The sequence below is a fragment of the Mchenga conophoros genome, linkage group LG23, assembly GCF_057382185.1.
Source record: "Mchenga conophoros isolate Kocher_MC1m ecotype Shallow Benthic linkage group LG23, M_conophoros_male_GT1.1, whole genome shotgun sequence".
NCBI classification, from domain to species: Eukaryota; Metazoa; Chordata; class Actinopteri; order Cichliformes; family Cichlidae; genus Mchenga; species Mchenga conophoros.
In genome coordinates this window covers 16,140,426-16,160,543 of record NC_140547.1, presented here as the reverse complement: position 1 = coordinate 16,160,543, position 20,118 = coordinate 16,140,426, and the positions used below count along the sequence as shown (strand labels likewise).

The following is a 20,118-nucleotide window of genomic DNA, read 5'->3' as shown; positions in this document are numbered from 1 at the left end:
TGGTACATTGCAGGCTGTGCCATAATCTTGAGTAGATCCGTAAATATTGAAGTACCAGCACATGCCAGCTGACTACAGCTATACACAAAGAAAAATCTACTTGAGCTCACCAAACAAGTTATTATGTGACTTATTGGTAAGTAATTCTTTTCCCTATGCTGCACCATGACCCCTCATCTTAGGGTTCTCCCACCTGCCATATTGTGTGTGTGCCCGTGTCTGTAGTGAGAGGGAAAAAAAAGAGACCAATAACCAGGCTTAAGTTGGTTCTTCTGCCTAATCAGCCACTAACTCCCCTGGATCCTTCTGCAGTAATACCACAGAAGAAGAGAATGAGAGCGCGAGAGAGAGGGGGAGAGAAGTCACATAACAGACAATCAGGGATAAATGAAGAAAATGTGGGAGAATTAAAGATGAGGAGGGATGGGATGGCATGACAATGCTGCCAAACAGAGGACAGAGAAGTATATAGAGACTACAGGTTATAGGAATGATCAGATAGATAGATAGATAGATAGATAGCTACAGTATTGATCCCACAAGGGAAATATCTTTTTAAAAAAACACCTCTGATATTGGATTTTATATTTGAAACTGTATTGTGATGTACGCAGATACAAAACATGCATTTGGTTCCAGCACAAATGAGTACATGATAACAGTTAAAGCAGTGTCTGACGATAGCGACAGTGATACCTTTAGAAGCATTCTCCTCTTCATTCATTAACATTTTGTTCTCGGTGCTTTTCTGTTGGCTGTGCTTGACCCCAATTGAAGACACCTAGATGTTTTATTTTCTCACCCATGAAGTATTCACCAGGGTTCAGCAGTCTCTCTACAGTCTGCCCTTCGCTTTTGTCTGAGTTAAAACATGTCTTTGAATGCTGATGTCTTTGTTTCTTTTTTCCTTTGGTTGAATGTCTACTTAATTATTACAACACAGAGCAACTTTCTGATTTGTCCTCATTATTTGGTGTTTCAGTTGTTCTTTTAGTACTTTTAGTAAGTGATGTTTAAATAATGTCTATTGTGGCATGTATTGACTATATGGAGTTGAGGTTTTAGCTGTGGTCAGAAGCATGAAGGTATACAAATATCGGTATCGGTACACTTAAGTATATTATTGTATGTATTCCATGTGTAAATAATTAATGTGGATATTTACACTTAGATATTGATGACTGGCTAGAAGTGTTCGCCAGCAAAGTATGACTAGCTGTCAGAACTCACTCCAGCAGAGTTTTAAAATCACAGGTTTTCAGTGAGGGAATCCAATTACATCCAGCACCTGGACAGACAGTGAGAACTTGAAAAGGATAGACAGAGGGGATACCGACTAAGAAGAAAGGGGGGGAAAAAATCAATAACTATCCAGCTGAGGTGGAACTAAGCTTGACAATGTGTCTCGTTTCACCTCTTTGCATTCATTTGGTGATAAAAGTGAATGTCTGCTTGGTGTTTACTTCACAAGAGTCTACCGGTACAACCTTTTGAAAACTCTCAAAGATTTATTTTTATATTCATACTTTTTTCCCTTATACTTCATGTTCTCTTCCTTTTCCTTGCCTTTATTTCAAGTCAGTCATTACCTCTTTATATGTCCTTTCACTGCTTTCATCTCTTTCCCGTGTTTGAATTTGTTAAAGCATCAGTGTTATATATTACTAATAAAATGGATATTTTTCACACACCCTATGGATGTAGCCTTGAATCAGTCCATTAACTCTCGCCTAATCAGGCTCCTGAGTTCCTGACTTTTGTTCCATGTTTAAAAAAGGTCTGCTGATGTTTTTAGTAAACACCTCTTTCTACTTCTGCTTGGGAAGATGGTGCCAGTGTGGGGGGGGTCAGCTGTTTGTCAGGCTTAAAGGTTAAACCAGTGAAAGGCCTGTGGTTGAATGATACTACGTGCACTCTTGTCAATGTACTAAGAGAAGATGGAAGAAGGATCAACTTCAAGTTTCTTTACACATTATAAGAAAAAGTCTGCTGGAGTACCAGATAGCCATGCTGGGAAAACCCCAATTTTTATCAAACTTTGTGTTAAACAACAGCCACATACCTCACTTTCTTTTCAGCACTCTTCCCTCTCTTATAAATCCTTGTGATTGTACTTGTATTGTACCCTGACTGGCACATTTTGAAAAAATCCTTACAGTTTTTGAAGAAAAGATTTCTACGATGAGGCATTTTCTCTTTGGTGCTCTTTGGTCCGTGTATTGTTGACGTAATTAATTCCTCACTGATGTCTGGCTGTGTCCGAACTGCTTTCAGACATGCTGTAGTACAGCCCCTCCATCAGAAAGATGAATTTGATTTCTCCATTCCCTCAAACTTTAAGCCCATTTCTAAGTTCCCCTTTCTATCAAAAAAGAAAAGGAAAGAACAGAAAAATCAGCTTGTGACCAACTACAGTTCTAGTAGTATTTAAACAGTATGTCGGAGAAGTTTCTTTCTGGTTTCAAATCACAACATAGCACAAAAAAATCCCTTTTAAGAGTTTTTTGACCAGGTTTTTAATTGTTGATTCTGGAAATTCTTTTGTCCTTGTGCTCTGGGACTTTTCAGAATAGTGTTCATCATGTCTGTCTCCATGTACTTCTAGGATACTTCATGGTGCCACTGTGGCTCCCATTTTCATTCATTGCTTTGCTGATAATTTACAGACATTTCTGTCTGTACCAGATCTTTATTTGAGCAACTAAACCTTTTATATATGTATGATAACCAGTGTTGGGTAAGTTACTTTAAATTAGTAACTTAGTTACATTACTAGTTACTCCTATCAAAAGTAACTCAGTTACTTCAAGTTACTCGTGACTTTCAGAGTAACTAGTTACTAGGGAAAGTAACTTTGGTTTTTCTCAGAATTCTCTTGTTAATGTGTTGCTTCCGTAACTGGATACCCAGCAAGATTGCCAGTCTTCTAGCTTGCTTACTTGCCACAAGTGCACTGTGCCACCTACCAATAGAAAGGAAAAAATAATGTGCACATTTCCACGAGAGAAATCCCACGCCTGATTCTATCCTAGCCTGCTTTTTACATCCAACACAAAAACTGCAGTCGTGGTGCTTTCGATTGTACTCAGAACTCGGAAATTCTGCCTTCTGAATAGGAAGATGTAGGTAACACCAGACTGCAGATGAAGCACACATTTGTTACCCAAATTCCACTCATTTTTTTTCTTTCTATCTGGTAGTATTGTGCCGCTGAGCAACCACATGACAATAGCCAACCTCATCAAGGTAGCTAAATGAAACATTAGCTCCAAAGACTTTAGACAACTTTTCTGGCCATGCTCAGATTCACAAAGTTCTGCCTTTAAGAAAATCTTTTTGTGGAACCTTTTTTTATTCCTGTGTGTGAAAATTATATTCACCGTTCCATTGTATTGGTAGATAAATGTAATTCTTCAGATACAGGGCTCTCCAGTAGCATATTAGACTCCAGATATGACCATATCACATGTATCTTCACACTTATAATTGAGTTTATTCATGACCTTGTTCTTGTCATAGTGTTGCGTCCTTTCTAGAAAGGATGTTCTATTTTACAAAAAAGCATGAAACTTCAGAAGAAAATGATCTGTCTTTTTTCTTGCTGGTTTTGAAGCAGTTAACCTTTTTGTTGCCTCAGCTTTCACTTTTATCAGTTGTCATGGGAGCTTTCTCTAAACATTATAAGCAGTACATTCGTTATTTCAAACACTGTCAGCCTCAGTTTGTGTCAAAGATCCTTTTTTTATTTATTTTTTTTTTTTTTTAGGTTGGGCTTAATGATGTAAAAGGTTTACTAAAACTGTCAAAAAAAGGGTTTTCAAAGAATTTAATTGGAACAATATCTGAAGAAACATCTACACTGTGCAATACTTCTCAGGTTGAGTTTATAGCTGAATGAACATAAAACTACCTCTCCAGTGCTTTTTCTTTTCTTTTTAGGTTAAATAAATTAAACTGCTATATGGATGAAAAGTAGAGGCATAATCGATGCTAATTCCTATAGTAAATCTTTTACAGCTTATTATAAAAAACAGCATTGGTCTCTGTCATGACAGCTATATTGGGGAAAAATAACTTTATACTTTTGTTTTTTCATTCCTAAAGTCATGGCTTATTTATCTTATAACCACTTTGAGGTACAAGTGATTGTACTAGTAGACTGTGTAAAGTTAGCGTCTGATACTTGGTAAATACATTTCATTGGTGACTTATTTTGACATGTAATGAAATGGGATACTTTCATTGTGGTTGTGAGGCAAATCTCTAGAAATGCTATCATGTCAATATGGACCAAAATCCAGCACTTTGTTGAAACCATATGATGAAGAAATAAGAGAGGTCTGAAGGCAAACAGGGTTCAACTCACTACTAGCAAGGTGTGACTAATGAAGTGGCCATTGCGTGTATACTGGGGGGGGGGGGGGGAATATATAATAAAAATGCTATTCTGTATCTGTATAGTTACGCAACATCAAACTTCTGGAAACAGATAAAATCGTTATCAGACATAATCTCTGGAATAAATTGGTAAGAGCAATTATAATGTCTGATCTGCCAGACTCTCCTGACACTCCTGTGGAAACTGTGCACAAAGCTGTACTTGTATAAAGTGGAGAAAGATGGCCTTAGACACAGGAGGGCAATGTTTAAATCCAACAGAAACACAGTTATTTGTCTTTTAATATACCTTCAGTCTAAAAAATATGGCTATCCAGTTTTCCTTTGTGTTCATTTACTGAATTGATGACATTTCTCTACATTACGAACCACAGAAATGGCACTTTTTATGCTATCAAGTCCTTGAATATAGGCAAGAAGGAGGAATGGCTAGCCAGGGACACTGATGTCTCTATGCAGAAGTCTGCTGTGTTCTTTTGGTATCCACCGTTGAAAATGCTGATTTGCAGCTGAATGTTGTAGCAAATGATGAGCATGTAAAAGGGGCCATGTTCTGTAAGCAGGGAACGTCTGAAGCAGGGATTCGTTTTGTCCAGAAAGTGAAAGTCAAAGTGAGCTTCTTGCAGAGCCAGGTTTTGATAGAGCTCAATCAACTCGGTTTACAGAGAAGCTGTAGTGTCCCAAGGGCAGATTTTTAAATGGGTTTTCAGTGCACAGTAGAGCTTGTTTTTTCCAAGCTGAAATCCTTGAAGTAAGTTTTTATTTTTTATTTTTTTCAGCTTTTGCAGAAACTCATTCTCAAGCATGAAGCTGATTGTTTCCTCTGGTTTGTTCTTAAAGTTTGTAGAAAGTCTAGCAAACCCTGTTATATGCCAGGTTTGAATACCTCCAGCCTCCTATAAAAAGCATACACTTACTTATACAAGGTCAGTCCATGTGTTGTTTCTGCCCATAAGTTTGACATTGAGGAAATTGAGTTGTGGGGTTATCGGGATATAAAACAGCTTCTATTTTCTTCTCTTTATTGTTTCAGGAGATGCACAGACATTTTAGGTTTACATTTATTTTCAGACCTAAAATCTGATACCAAAACACTTGAGCACTCTCTTTTTGTAAGGCCCCATTATTGTAAGGGAGTATATCATCATGTAGTGTGTTTGGAGGCTATAGTTAGTGTGTACTGTAGTCATTGTTTTGTTTTGTGTGTCGGTTATACTAGTGAATGTCACAGTTGATCCAAAAAAAAGCCACCAAAAGCAGATTGCAGTCTAAACGTTGTCTCCACATGGAAAACTGGATTGATACACCTCTATTGTCAGACCTGCAGGGTTTAGGCCTGTGATATTCTCCTCTGTCTTATAGTGGACGGAAACTATTTTTTTGGAGTGGCACAAATAATTTGTGTGCCTTCTTATTTGATGCAGCCCACCTGATTGTTCTGTAAATGGTTTTAAATGGTTATATAAAAAATGCCTGAGGCCTTGGATGCATTTTTAGGTAAATAGTACCATATAACTTTGTTGTTTGCAAAATTTGTGCATAATTTTTAGGAAGGTACAATTTCTATTTGCATTTCAAGTTATGAAAATGATTCGTTAAACATGTTTGTGGTTTTTACAGTAAAAAATATAACTTTTTTCTACTCGGATTTAAAAACATTTTTTTCTGAATTTAGCTCAATTGTGCTAATATAGTATGTCAAAATGAAAAAAATAACTCCAGTTTCAGATATTTGAGGTTGTGCTGAAAATACAAGGCAAGATAAACAGTTTTTAAAGGTGAAATATAGAGGTACAATGAAAAGTAGTCAAAAACGGCAAATTATACCCTGGTCCCCAGAGGAATAAAGTGGCCAAAAATTGTCATTTTTGGAGGGGAGACTAGTGTTAATATACCGTAAGTTTAACTAATCAGTCAATTAACCTCTGAATCCCTAAGCCTGTTTCTGCTGGAGGTTTCTTCCTGTTAAAAGGGAGTTTTTCCTTCCCACTGTCACCAAAGTGCTTGCTCATAGGGGGTCAGATTGTTGGGTTTTTCTCTGTATGTATTATTGTAGGGTCTACCTTACAATATAAAACGCCTTGAGGAGACTGTTGTTCTGATTTGGTACTTTATAAATAAAATTCAAATGAAATTGAAAATGAAAATGAATATCATGGCAAGAGCTACGAAATTACCTCATGAATGCCTCTAAAAGTTTGTGTCACCTGTTGTGCAGGAGACTTATGCATTTGCATATATGGTTCCCAATGTCAAGCATAAAGGAGTGGTAATGTGAGGGGGTAGAAACATGTTTTTGTCCTAGAAATTCAGTTTCTCTTGTTATCCCTTTCACTTGGCTCCAATGCCTCCATCACATCACTCATACACACTTTGAGTTCTCTGTCTATCTTGTGTTTGCTTACTTTTGGACCCACGCTGCTTTCAGTGAAGCCTCCATTGCCCGTTCTTGCTGTTCCATTGATTTTGTATTATCTTGCTGGATGCTTGATCTGACAACTTCAACTGATTTTGTTTTCTGGTTCTTACATCCTCCTTTTCTGAATGTTTTTTTTAAATGGTCACATATGGTGTTACAGTGAAATTTTGTTACCACCCTGCACTGTGGTCTCTTTTTTCATTGCCAATAGCTAGGATGACCAAGGGTTAATTTATAAAAATGAATTTCAAATTTCTAACTTTTATGTAATGTGTTTTATCGTGTGTCGTATGTGTTTATATTATTCTGTCTTCATTAAAATGAAACTACAATACAAATGATATACTGTTCTTTCTTTCTACTGTACTTTGTAAGTGCACAAACTTAAAAATTCAGTATTAGATCAAATAATTATTTAACCCAGTAACGTTTTCAATGAAATTGTCACTGTTATAGCTGCTTTTTAGTATGTATTCCCAAAAGTATTTGCTTGTCTGCCTTAACACACATATCACTTTGAGTGACATGCCATACTTAATTCATTGGGTTTAATATGATGTGGGCCCACCCTTTGCAGCTATAACAGCTTTAACTCTTCTGGGAAGGCTTTCCACCAAGTTGGCACACTGATTTCGAATAAGGGCTGGCTCACAGTCTCTGCTGTAATTCATTCCAAAAGTGTTCTGTTGGGTAGAGGTCATTTTGTCATGTTTGAAGAGGAAAGGGCCAACTCAGTCCAGCGGGGCGTGCTTTACAGCACTGCATCTGACCCCTTGCGTTTAGTTATGTAAGGCTTGGATGCAGCTGCTCAGCCAGGGAAACACATTCCAAGAAGCTCTCTAAGCGCTGTTCGTGAGCTAATATGACGACCACGTGAAGTTTGGGGCATCTGTAGCAGTTGGTGACCACTGTGTGCTTCCCAGTTGTGTCAACTTTGTTATAATATCACTAACGGCTGCAGACAGGAAGATACTGCCAGCACCGGAAACGTGCTCGTCATCTCCGAGCATGAAGTAAGGAGAGCCTTCAAAAGAGTGAACACCAGGAAAGCAGCAGGACCAGACGGCATCCCAGGTCGTATCCTCAGAGACTGCACATACCAGCTAGCTCCTGTGTTCACTGAGATATTCAACATCTCTTTATCTCAGTCGGTGATCCCCACATGCTTCAAAGAGTCCATCATTGTTCCTGTCCCGAAGACACCCCACCCTGCTTCTCTCAATGACTATCGCCCTGTAGCCCTCACCTCAGTAGTGATGAAGTGCTTTGAACGCCTGGTCAGAGACTTCATCATTTCTTCACTACCAGACACACTGGACCCACTACAGTTCGCTTACCGTCCAAATCGTTCCACAGACGATGCCATCTCTCATCTCCTCCACACATCACTCACTCACTTGGACACTAGAAGGGGGAATTATGTTAAAATGCTCTTCATAGACTACAGCTCTGCATTTAACACCATAATTCCCTCCACACTCACCACCAAGCTGGAGCATCTGGGACTCAGCTCATCTATGTGTCAGTGGATCTCCAACTTCCTAACTGGCAGACCACAGGCAGTAAGGATGGGCGGACATGTCTCAGCCTCCACCACTCTCAGCACTGGAGCCCCCCAGGGGTGTGTTCTGAGCCCCCTGCTGTACTCTTTGTACACATATGACTGTGTGGCCACTACCAGCTCCACCACCATCATCAAGTTTGCTGACGACACCGTCGTGGTGGGCCTGATCTCTGATAACAACGAGACGGCCTACCCGAAGGAGATTAGGAATCTGGAGAACTGGTGCCAGAGGAACAACCTCCTTCTAAACGTCAGTAAGACAAAGGAGCTGATAGTGGACTTCAGCACTAAGCAGGAGAGGAACTACCAGACCCCCGTCATCAACGAGTGCCCAGTGGAGAGAGTGGACAGCTTCAAATACCTCGGAGTTCACATCACGCAGGACCTGTCATGGTCCTGTCACATCAACACCGTGGTGAAAAAGGCCCGACAGCGTCTCTACCACCTCAGACGCTTGAGAGACTTCCAACTGCCCTCCAAGGTGCTCAGGAACTTTTACTCGTGCACCATAGAGAGCATCCTGACGGGAAACATCTTAACCTGGTTCGGGAACAGCACCATGCAGGACAGACGAGCTCTACAGAGGGTTGTGCGATCAGCTGAGCGCACCATCCGCTCCGAGCTCCCTGACCTGCACTCAATCTACAGCAGGCGGTGCTGGACCAAGGCCAGGAAGATCGTGAAGGACCTCAGCCATCCCAACAACAGACTGTTCTCTCTGTTGAGGTCAGGAAAGCGATTCCGCTCCCTAAAGACCAACACAGAGAGACTGAGGAGGAGCTTCTTCCCGCAGGCGATACGGTCTCTCAATCACACCACCACACAGTACTGACCCACACATATAGTTCTTACACACACACTGGACTTTCTGGACATTGTTTTCACTTCATCACTTAAATCACTTTAAGCATATTTGCACTGCACAAGACATAATGTGGATTGCACAACACTGGTCACTACATTCTTCATTTCCAGTTAATACTTGTACAGCTGCTGTTATTGTGTATATATTTATTTATATTTCTTCATACATTCTTATATAGTTCTATATTGTGTATTTTGTTGTACAGTTATTTTATTTTCAACTTTAATTTATATATTTTATCTTATTCTTTCCCAGTTAAATTTACCCTTCATTCTAATTTGTGTTGTACAGTTATTTCATTTTTAACCTTAATTTATATTTTATTCCTTCCTAGTAAAATTTACCCTTTTTAATTTTTCATATTTATTTCCTATCTTATTCATAGCCTTTTCCTTTTTTTGTTTTCTTTAGGTCACGAGCAGTTGTCCAAGCATTTCACTGCATATCGTACTGTGTATGACTGTGTACGTGACAAATAAAATTTGAATTTGAAATTTGAATTTGAATTTAATAGTTGAGTGTGGATATTTAGTAGTGTTGCACAGGTGGCATCCTGTCATGGTACTGTACTAAATTCACTCCTGAGACCCATTCTTTCACAAATGTTTATAGAAGCAGTCTGCATGCCTAGATGCTTGATTTTATATACCTGTGACCATGGAAGTGATTCAAACACCTGAATTAGATGATTTGGACGAATTAGTTAATACTTTCGCCAATATAATGCACTTCATTATGGATAATGACACTATTATACTGTAAGATCTGTTTTCTTCACAGCTTTGTACTTTCTGTTTTTCGTGTTTCACAGTAGCACCACACTATAATAGAGACAGAAACAGTCCCACAATGCCATATTAATGGTTTCAGTAGTTAAGTGATCCACTAGCAAAAGTAATATTTTTGTTTTATGAATGTCTGAGCAGTGGGGATAACACCTGTGCAGCTTAAATTCTCCTTGATGATGCTGGTGGAATTTGATTTATTCTGTGCAATAGATGGAAGATGTGCATTTATCACTAGGATTAGAAAGCGCTGAGAGTCATTCTTAAATAAATGGACATTTCAGAATGTATTTTTTTAAGTCACAAGGACATCTAGTTTCATAGAGGACATTCCTGATTGATGAGTAGGACACCTTTAATCCAAAGGTATCACTGTCCTTCATGCTAAAGAGGCACTTTCTTCCTTTTGCGTTTCAGAAAAACTAACATTGATTGAACGTGTGTGTGTGTGTGTGTGTGTGTGTGTGTGTGTGTGTGTGTGTGTTCAGGCAAAGTATGGTTCAGGCATCGTTTTGTGCCAGCAGAGGATTTGATCATTTCATGCTTTTTTTTTTCTCTGTTTTAACCCCAGCAGTAACCTTCAGCACAAATCAATATAATATTTAAGAAGTTGTCAAACCCAAGCTGATTAATGCTCATGTTTTTATAAATAACAACCCATTATACCCATTTTAGCATTACAATATTTTAACCACCACGAGAAGGTCAGAGCAAACCTAAGTGTTGAGGCACAGAGAGGGTCTGTACTGTAAAAGAAAGTGAGCTGTACATAAGCCATACAAAGGGCACTTAGTACAGAGTGGATGCCACTTGGGAATCTTTGAGCCTGGCCATTTTCTTCTGGTTTAACAGCTTCAGTTCTCCATAACCCCACCATCCTGAACCCATGAAACCCAGAGAAAATATGTCAATCTGACATAAAGCACCGCATAGTGCTTGTTAGAAATGCTATACGAAAGTGACTACAGTGTTTAATTCGAATTATTTCTATAAAATATTTATGTTTTTATAAAAACTATTCAACCTGTATTCACAAGCTCGATCAGCAGGACAAACCTGCTTATGTTTCTTTTCTGTGTTTCATTTTTTTCCATATTCATTGGCATTTTTTGACCTTTGACTTCTCTTAACTTCTTTGTTCGGATGTCTTGCTTATCAGTCTTTGAATACAAGCCATCTGCTAATTCTTCCATCTGTTAACATGTGACGCACTAATGCTTATGGGAAATGGTGCTTGTGAAAAATGTCTAAAAGCAAAATATTAACTGAGCAACACAACAACATGCAGCTTTGTGATTACAGGGAATAATTCATTTAAATGGGAAAATTAATTAACACAGTGTGTGTCCGCGTAGGTGTGTGTGGTGTTATCTTCATCATGACAGCAAGTCCCCATCAAAAGTTTCAGAAAAAAGCAGTCTGACCACAGAGAGTGACAGCTACAGATATCCACGGGGCTCAAATACCTCTTGAATCCATGTCTTTGTGCGAGGGCACAACAGCTGTATCCGTGCATTTCATTTTAATTCTTCTCCTCTGAATGCAGGAGGTGAGGATTCTTTTGGGGGAACTCTGCACATATGCAACTTGACATCAACAACAGGGGCATATTTTGAGGCAGATGCTGCGTTCAATAATTCACATATTTATTCAGAGGCAGCACACAGGGTTTGATGAAAACTTTCTCCTTGTTTCTTCTTGGAATGCATAAATATGCAAACTGTTAAGTAAAACTTCTATTCCCTGTGTACTCACCGTGGCTGCTATATTGACTAGTTAAGTGCATTGCCAGTTTCACCCCATCATCTATGGGGAATTCAACTTTTTTTTCCCTTTAACATTTGCTTTTGTTCCAGTATCCTGAGGGTGCCTGATGAGTCATGCACTTCTGAGCGTTTGTTCCAGTCCATCATAATGTTGTACAGCATCCTACAAGTTTAAACCGAACTCTGAAAGCTTGATTTACATTTGTAAATGGTGCATTTGTTACATTTTACCAAAAGATAGGCTTAACTACCATGAAGTCATCCTTGAGTTTTAAATGCATTTTGAAGCCAAAACCCCTGAATGTTCTTCACCATTGCCATCTTGATTTTTAACAAGAGGTTACCATTATCAGTCATCAGCCTCTGCTACCAAACTTGGTTAGCAAGATACACCCATATGGATGCATCTTACAGACACAGATACCTGCTAATTAGTGCTAAGTAGCAAACTACTACAACAAAAAATTCACTCAGCAAAACAAAAGCACAGAATTCCCGGAGAGTGTACATCACAACAGGCCATATTATTGAAATGCTAAAGAGTAGATTCTATAAGTGCAAATGAGTGAGAAATTAGTGAAGATAAATATAACTGGATGTAAATGTCTGTACCCACAGATCATATTGTACCTTTTTCATTTTTTATCTGCAATTTTCACTCATTTTAGTTGAATAAATGAGTGATGTTTACGATAAACACAAACTTTACCTAAACAAAATCACATAAGGCAAAGGTATATATATATATATATACAGATATATATCTAAATGAAAAGCTTCTGCAGAATCAGTATCAGTTTTACTTGTTTAGTGATGGGGCTAGAAAAAACAAAGTGCTCACATACGAGATAACTCTTAGTGACAGTCAGGCGAGAAGAGAAAAAGCAGCAAAACCACCAACATAACTAGGCTCATGGAGGGCAGCCACCTGCTTTGACCCTTCGTTGTGAGGGAAAGGCAAACAGAGAAAAGAAGAAGACCTGACAGTTTGCAGGTTTGTGGTGCCAGCAATTGCAACAATGTTGAGAACAGAGAAGGAAAAAATGCTATTTTATGTGGAGATAAAATATCCTGTTCATAGCATGATAATAATATAAATATCCTGTACTATCATGGAGAAATAACTGAAAAGTAACACTTACTTTTCCTGTTGAAAGCATTGACACCGGTCAAAACTGGATGAAATAAAAACTAATAGGATGTTCAAGACTGCTGCAGTGTGCCGTGTTTGAACTTCTGATATCATGAACTCTCTGTTTGGTTTGACTCTATTTGAAAAAAAAGAAGGAAAAAAGACGGAAAGAAAGAAACTTCTACAAAGACAGCACAATGACTTTGAAGTCACAGTGAGGTACTTTGTTTTTTGAGGACGTTACATAGTATACTGAGGTGACAGTGAGGTAATTTTAGGTGGCGTGTAGTCATGGTTGACTTTGTGTAGCCGTCCGCCTGTGAGTGTGTGTGTGTGTGTGTGTGTGTGTGTGTGTGTGTGTGTGTGTGTGTTTGACACCACAACACAAAAGCTGAGCAGCTCTGTGGCCTTGAGAGCATTTACTGTTGTTTCCTGTCAAAAACTTGACAGGTCACTCCACTCTTTCCCGCTTAGAATAGAAGAGAACAAATTAGAATATATGAAAAAAAAAAAACAAGTAACTGGAGGGAAAGGTGTCTTTTTTTATTATTATTATTTAATACTATGGAGAAACAAATCATTGTTGTCGCTCACTAACATGGAATGTTTCTCATACTTTAAAAAACGGGACATAGTAACTTTATCATCTTATATTTAAGACTTTTTTCTTCTCTTTTTATTCACCCCTTTTCTTTTAGACCACCAGTTTTCTGTCAGAGGCCCAGTTTTCTTCAGAGTCACCAGAAACCCTGGACCCACTTTTCAAGTTCCATGAGACCATTGCTAAGGTAGGACCATGTAATTATTTCTAATTCTAGCAAGAATTGCGACTGTTATGACGACTTTACCATGTAAGGCAGGATCTGTTGATTTGGGACATCTGTGCTACATATGGTATTTTCTACGCTGCGAATTTTGACAAAATTAGGAGACAAATGTAAAGAATATAAAGTTCTTCCAGTTGGAAAAAAAATGAAAAAGCATATACGTTCATGGTTTATCCTGACTTGGGAAGTGCTTGGTTAGGAATGTTGGTAAACAGAGCATAAAATCTGAAAGGTAGAACCCTATGTAAAGGAGTGTATAGTTTGATATCACTGAGTGCACTGCTGAAGAAAGGCCATGCCATAAATGTGGTTTAAACTTTCTTGTCCCAAATGAGATTATCTCCTCCATCAGAAATTGCTAAAATACTACACTGTAAGCTTGTCTGTGTTGAATGAACCTGGGATAACAACTGTTACTCAATGTCTAAGCGTTATGGAAAAATAGTTTAATCCTTTAATCAAATAGAGCCAAAACAAAAGGCAACAAAACAATCTCACTTGTAAGAGGAGAGAAAACAGACTCAAATTGTAGACATATACCAAGTGACAGACAATAAGCGAGCTGCACCACAGGGTTATAATGCTGGCTGCTGATGCCTGTGACAGTCCAGACAAGCCAGTTCACCATGCAACAAATGAGACATCCTTCATGTGTATATACATGCTGTGTGGCTTTCTGTTCACAAGATTCTCCCAATCAAAATAGTTGTCAGTCAAATATCATTTTATTAACAAAAACACAAACATTCTTATTATTATTACTGCAATAACCTTATCAGTATTGCTTGCTTTGTAAGGAAGGTTTAATTGGATTGGACAACTTTTGCAGTTGGAAAGAACAAACTGGGTCATTTTGCAAAAATTTGTTATTTATAATAATGTAAATTAATGTTAAATTTGATAATCCAACTACACATTTGTTTTTCACTTGTCTAGTTCATTGTTGTGGTGTAGGCTAAAGCCTATCCCAGGCCGTCCTCAAGGTGCAGCAGGTTGAGAGGCGGGATATACCCTGGCGGGATATACCCTGGACATGGTGCCAGTCTGTTGATAATTAGCCCATTCTACTTTAAAGTCTTTAGCGTTGCATTATAGAATCTGATATCTGCTATGCTTCGAAACAGGTGGTGCATCATACATGCAGGACAGGGGTGTCCGAACTCCGGCCCGCGGGCCAACTGCGGCCCGCGATCCATTTTTAATTGGCCCGCCAGTAATTTTATAAATAGAATAGAATATTGTCCGCACTTCAACTTTTGCTTGAGCGTATTGCACTTCTTAGTTTTAACACCAGGGGGAGCTTCTGTTGATCAAGGCAGTTGCTCCACCAAAAAGGACAATCACAGAAGAAATTTACTAAACATGGCAGAACCAAAGAAGCGAAAGGTAGAAAGTGAATGCAGAAAATTTCAGACACGTTGGGAGAGTGAATATTTCTTCAGAGAATTCAAGGGGACGTGTGTCTGTTTGATCTGCACTGAAACTGTGGCGGTTATGAAAGTATAATGTACGACGCCATTATGAAACCAAACATCAGGCCTATGCATCCTACACTGGTGCTGAGCGAGAGCAGAAATTAAAGCAAATGGTAGCTGTCCTGCAGGGTCAGCAACAGTATTTTTTTCGTGCTCAAAAGGTCCAGGAAAAGGCTCCAATAGCCAGCTATGAGGTCGCCCAACTCATCGCAAGACATGGCAAGCCTTTTTCAGATGGAGACCTCATAAAACACGGCCTCGTTAAAGTCACCGAAATAATGTGGAAAAAGTGCAGGACTTCAACAACGTCAGCATGTCCACAGATACAGTTGTGCGATGCATTGAAGACTCGTCGGCCAACATTAAACTGCAACTGTCTGATAAAGCTGTGCTTTTGATTTTTACTCCATCGCATGCGATGAGAGCACCGATGCCACAGACACCGCACAGCTGCTAATTTTTTGCGGGGAGTGGACGAGAGCACGAGCGCTTTAGGTGAGTAAAAAATATATTCCACCGTACCCGTGTGTTAATGTGCAGGTACACATGCTTCAAATATCAATAATGCGCATCAATTCTGTCACTACCCTGCTTTTGCGCACCACTTTCTTATATGCGTTTTTCTTGTTAACACAAGTACACGCCGCTGTGCACAGCGCACGCAGACGCAAAGAAGTCAGCTGATCTCATCTGATGCAGATTTGCTCCTTGATCAAGTGACATTTGTCCGGATTTTTAGCACGAGTGGCGATCAGCACCGCGGCTGGATGGCCCGATTTACATACCCAGCGCAGCTGATACTCACCAGAATAATTTACTAAGATTATATGGACTCCTGTTATTAAGTCCAGTTCAGTCTGTTAATGTTGATAACGGTTTCAAACAACGTTAATAGTGTTGCTAAGCCTAATAACTTAAATAACAAACTTGAAATGTACCCGTCCCATTTTCCCCTGTTTTTTCTCTGTACTGTAAATCTTCTGTCTAAGAAGAAATCTGAGGCTGCTGTTCTGAGAATGAGCTACCAAAGCTTTTTCTGAATAAGTCAATAAAGATCCATTTATGGAAAGCTGTGATGAAGGTAGTTTTGTCTTTAATTATATTCAACAATATAACATATTCAGCCACTTTTAAGTGATTTTTCTAACTTTAATACACTAAAGTTAAGATTATATACCTAATTTCTTGTAAGTGGCCCAGCCCCTCCTATATTTTTATGTATGTGGCCCTCAGTGAAAAAAGTTTGGACACCCCTGATGCAGGAAAACTGGTACCAGGCTTCTGCTGTTGCTAGGCAGCTGCAAAGCCAGCTGCTGTCAGTCACTTAGCTGGTGTAGCAAATGAAATTAGCAGGGTCATTAGCTAAGTAAAGCATAAAAAGTCACAATCCATTTTAGCTGCAACAGTCAATGCCCAGCATCTATTGATATTTACTGGAGATGAGCAGGCTTTGCAGGAACAATCACTTTATGTTCAGTTCCTCAGTACAGCAGATCTAATGAAGCCCTGACTCTGAAGAAAAAAGCAAAAGCAGAGATGTGGTTTCACATCTTTGAAAATATGCACATTCAGGGCAGCTTGCCAGAAAACTTGTAAGGTGTTTCAGGGAAGTAAAAAAGGCAACTTGAGGTTAAATGCACTGCATGTTTATCCACAGCCATCCCTTGTGATTGCAGCCTTCCTTTCTTGTTCTTTTGCTATAGTTGTGACATATTTTTTCCTCTACAATGACACCTCTGTAAAAGTCAGAATAAATTCACACTGCTTATATAAGATGTTGCCAAATTAGGATTTCCATCTCAGCTAACAGGACCTTTTTAAAATAGCCCTTGCTGTTAGGAGGAACACTCTCATTGCTTATAAATGCCACCAGCTTACCATAGCTATCACCGCTGTGGTAAGCTGTCACAGCATACAAATTACATAAGGCACAGTGACATTTTCATTATCTTTTATGGAGCCCAGCTCTAAATGAAGACACTTCATTTTGTTATGTCCCTACCTTGGCACCTCATATGTGAGAAATTACACTTAGTTTACAAGTACCACCCTGGCAGAACTGTAGTAGCTCGTCCTACTCCTGTGTAGGTTTGTTCTCTGTAAACAAAAGACATTTTTATTCTTTGATGCAGAGAGTGGAGATGGAACCAGATAGAAGCAGACAAATAACTGAAATCACTGGCATTTACATAGGTTGATTATTTTATGATTATTTGTCTTGACTGTGTTTATTGTCACAGTGTAAAGCTTGATGTGGAAATCGCACGCAGACAGAAAAACCTGGTGCAATGCTGTGTCTCAATGGGGATTGCCATAAACGGATTACCAGATGTGTGTGCCTGGAAATTATATCTAGATTTATGAGTTAAGTTTATTACTGACTATTTATTACTAATTATTTCCTGCAGCTCCTGGGTAATAGAAGTCTTCTAAAAAAGAAAAAAAGCAACTACAGCTCATTTTCTTCTTTCATTTCACAAAAGCATAACAACCACAGTGCCCCAGTTAGTATAATGATAAATGATGAAATGAATTATTGTCCATTTAAAACCATACACAGCTGCGATTTCTATGATGGAAAGGGACACCAGAGAATCATTGTATGACAGAGAGATTAACATAAAGCTTAAACGCAAAAAGACTGAATGCAATTTTGTCTTTTTTCATTCTTTTTATGCTTTCAAAAAGCTGGAACTCTATTTCTGCAGTTATTTAACTGCCAACAGTTGATACTGCATTATCTAAATTCAGCTCAAATGTAAGCAAAACAGGTTTGAATGGTGAGTGTGTGGTCATTTGTGCATGTGTGTGTACCGGCAGCGTAAGGTGTCATTGTTCACAGTGCAGGTGACCTTCATGTCCATCCCATCCCTGCTGGATGGTGATTGCTCGCCTAAAAAGCACCTGGTTGGCAGCTCATTTTTCTCCCTTGATTTTCATTCAACAGCACCTCTTCCATTCATCTGGACAAAAACGGTGGAAACTTACTGACCTTAAAAACAAATACCAAACAATAATGGCAGGTCATTCTTGTGGTTCGGCGTGTTTCACGGTATTGCAGCATGCTTCATATCACCTCCAACTTTATCCACAGTTGTGGGTTGACACAGATACTGGCTTGGGTCAATAAGTTTCACTTTATAACGACTAAATAAGTACTCTCTCATGTGAGTTACTGTACTTTTGCAAACACAATGGAAAAGGTCACAGATCGGCTTTTATTAAGTGTTAATTTATGTCTTTCACTGAGCAGCAGAGCTTTCTAGGTCTCGCATTGTTCTGTATGCTTCCTACCGCTAAGACCAGGTGTCCCAGAAACATTTTTCTTAGAGAAACTCGAGGCAATGAGATACACTGAGAGGAAATGAACTTACACACTGACAGCTGAATGTTTTTTTAGATGTATAACACTGCATAACACAATGATGCGAGGTTGTAAAGTCAGTGGAAGTATAGAACTTTACAAACCATTTCACATGTAGACCGCATGCTTGAAAATGAAGTTTGACATTGTGACAGTAGCATAACTGTGTTTGATGACTGATGTGCTCCACTGGCAGGGGAGATAACACATATGCCAAATGTTTCCTAGCTTACTCATTCCCCACTTTTTGGAGAGGAAGGCTGATGGTAAGATGACCTGGAGGAGAAAACAAGTTGAGGTTTGGGTTAGGAAAAGTGATCCACATGTCGCTTAAGCATGTTTTACTGCCTTCCCACATACTTGTTTCCGCTATCACTTTCCACTATATTACAGGGCGACCGTGGTTCAGGGGATTGGGAAGCTCATCTTGTAACCGGAAGGTTGCTGGTTTGATCCCTAGCTCTGTCTGTCTTGGTCGTTGTGTCCTTGGGCAAGACACTTCACCTACTGGTGATGGCCAGATGGTGCGATATGGCATCCTCGCTTCTGTCAGTCTGCCCCAGGACAGCTGTGGCTACAACTGTGGTTTGCCTCCACCAGAGAGTGAGTGAATAGTGGAATTGTAAAGCGCTTTGAGGGCCTCGAAAAGCGCTATATAAATGCAATCCATTATTATTATTATTATTATTATTATCATCCTGTTTGCTAGTTTTTAGTTCCAGTGGTCAGATTTGACCTTTCTCTGCTTTAGTTTCAGCCTCCTACAATAAATGATGTCACAATGTAGCTTTAAATGTTTTTTATAACGTCCACTTCTATTACTTGAAGTTCTCCAGTTGTCTTTAAAACCAGCAGTTGTAATTACGCTCGCTTTCTCAATCAACTCATCCTGGCCAATTTGCCCTAACCGCTTTCCTCGCCTGTACTACTGGAAATGTTTTTTAAGTTTTTTGCACAGTCGCGTAAATTGTTAAGCTTGTAATTATACCTTTAAAATGCTGCACACTTGTGTGCAGTTATCCTAAATGATTCAACCAGTATGCCAGTTAAATTTAGGCGGTGATGTTCCGGGAGGAAAAGGGTCACATCTAATGTGCTTTTAAGAATGACAAACGGTTAGGTTGCACTTCATGGTTGTAACAAAAGGAGGGTGTGAGGACAATTGTACACACACAGAAAATCTAAAGTAGGAGTATTGCAGTTTTCTGCATTTTAGATGGACAGACAAGATTTTTTTAAGTGCTTATATGAAGAAAAAAAATGTTAAAGGTCTTTGAAACCCAGTGACTCACCCACCCAGTGAGCAACAATCAAATGGTCAAATATTTGGGCACATCAGTGGTTTAAACCCTGGAGTGGATATCTCTGCCCTGTGTTTTCAGACATTTAGAGAAAGAAATCTTCCCAGCTGACAATTCATGCCGAACATTCAGGTTTGTTTCGTACTTACCCTTTATTTTTTATCACATAGACAGAAAAAAAAAGTTTTTATTTACAGATGAGTCCTGTAATCTCTGGCAAAG

The 20,118-nt window shown here is 39.1% G+C and overlaps 1 protein-coding gene across 1 annotated transcript in view; it reads left to right on the top strand.

Annotated features, from left to right (window-relative positions):
- naaladl2 (N-acetylated alpha-linked acidic dipeptidase like 2) overlaps positions 1-20,118 on the top strand; it is a 526,866-nt gene that overhangs the window by 430,261 nt on the left and 76,487 nt on the right. The window contains exon 16 of the mRNA XM_085263600.1: positions 13,628-13,717. Coding sequence (XP_085119726.1) covers positions 13,628-13,717 — 90 coding nt within the window. The remainder of the gene's footprint in view (positions 1-13,627; positions 13,718-20,118) is intronic.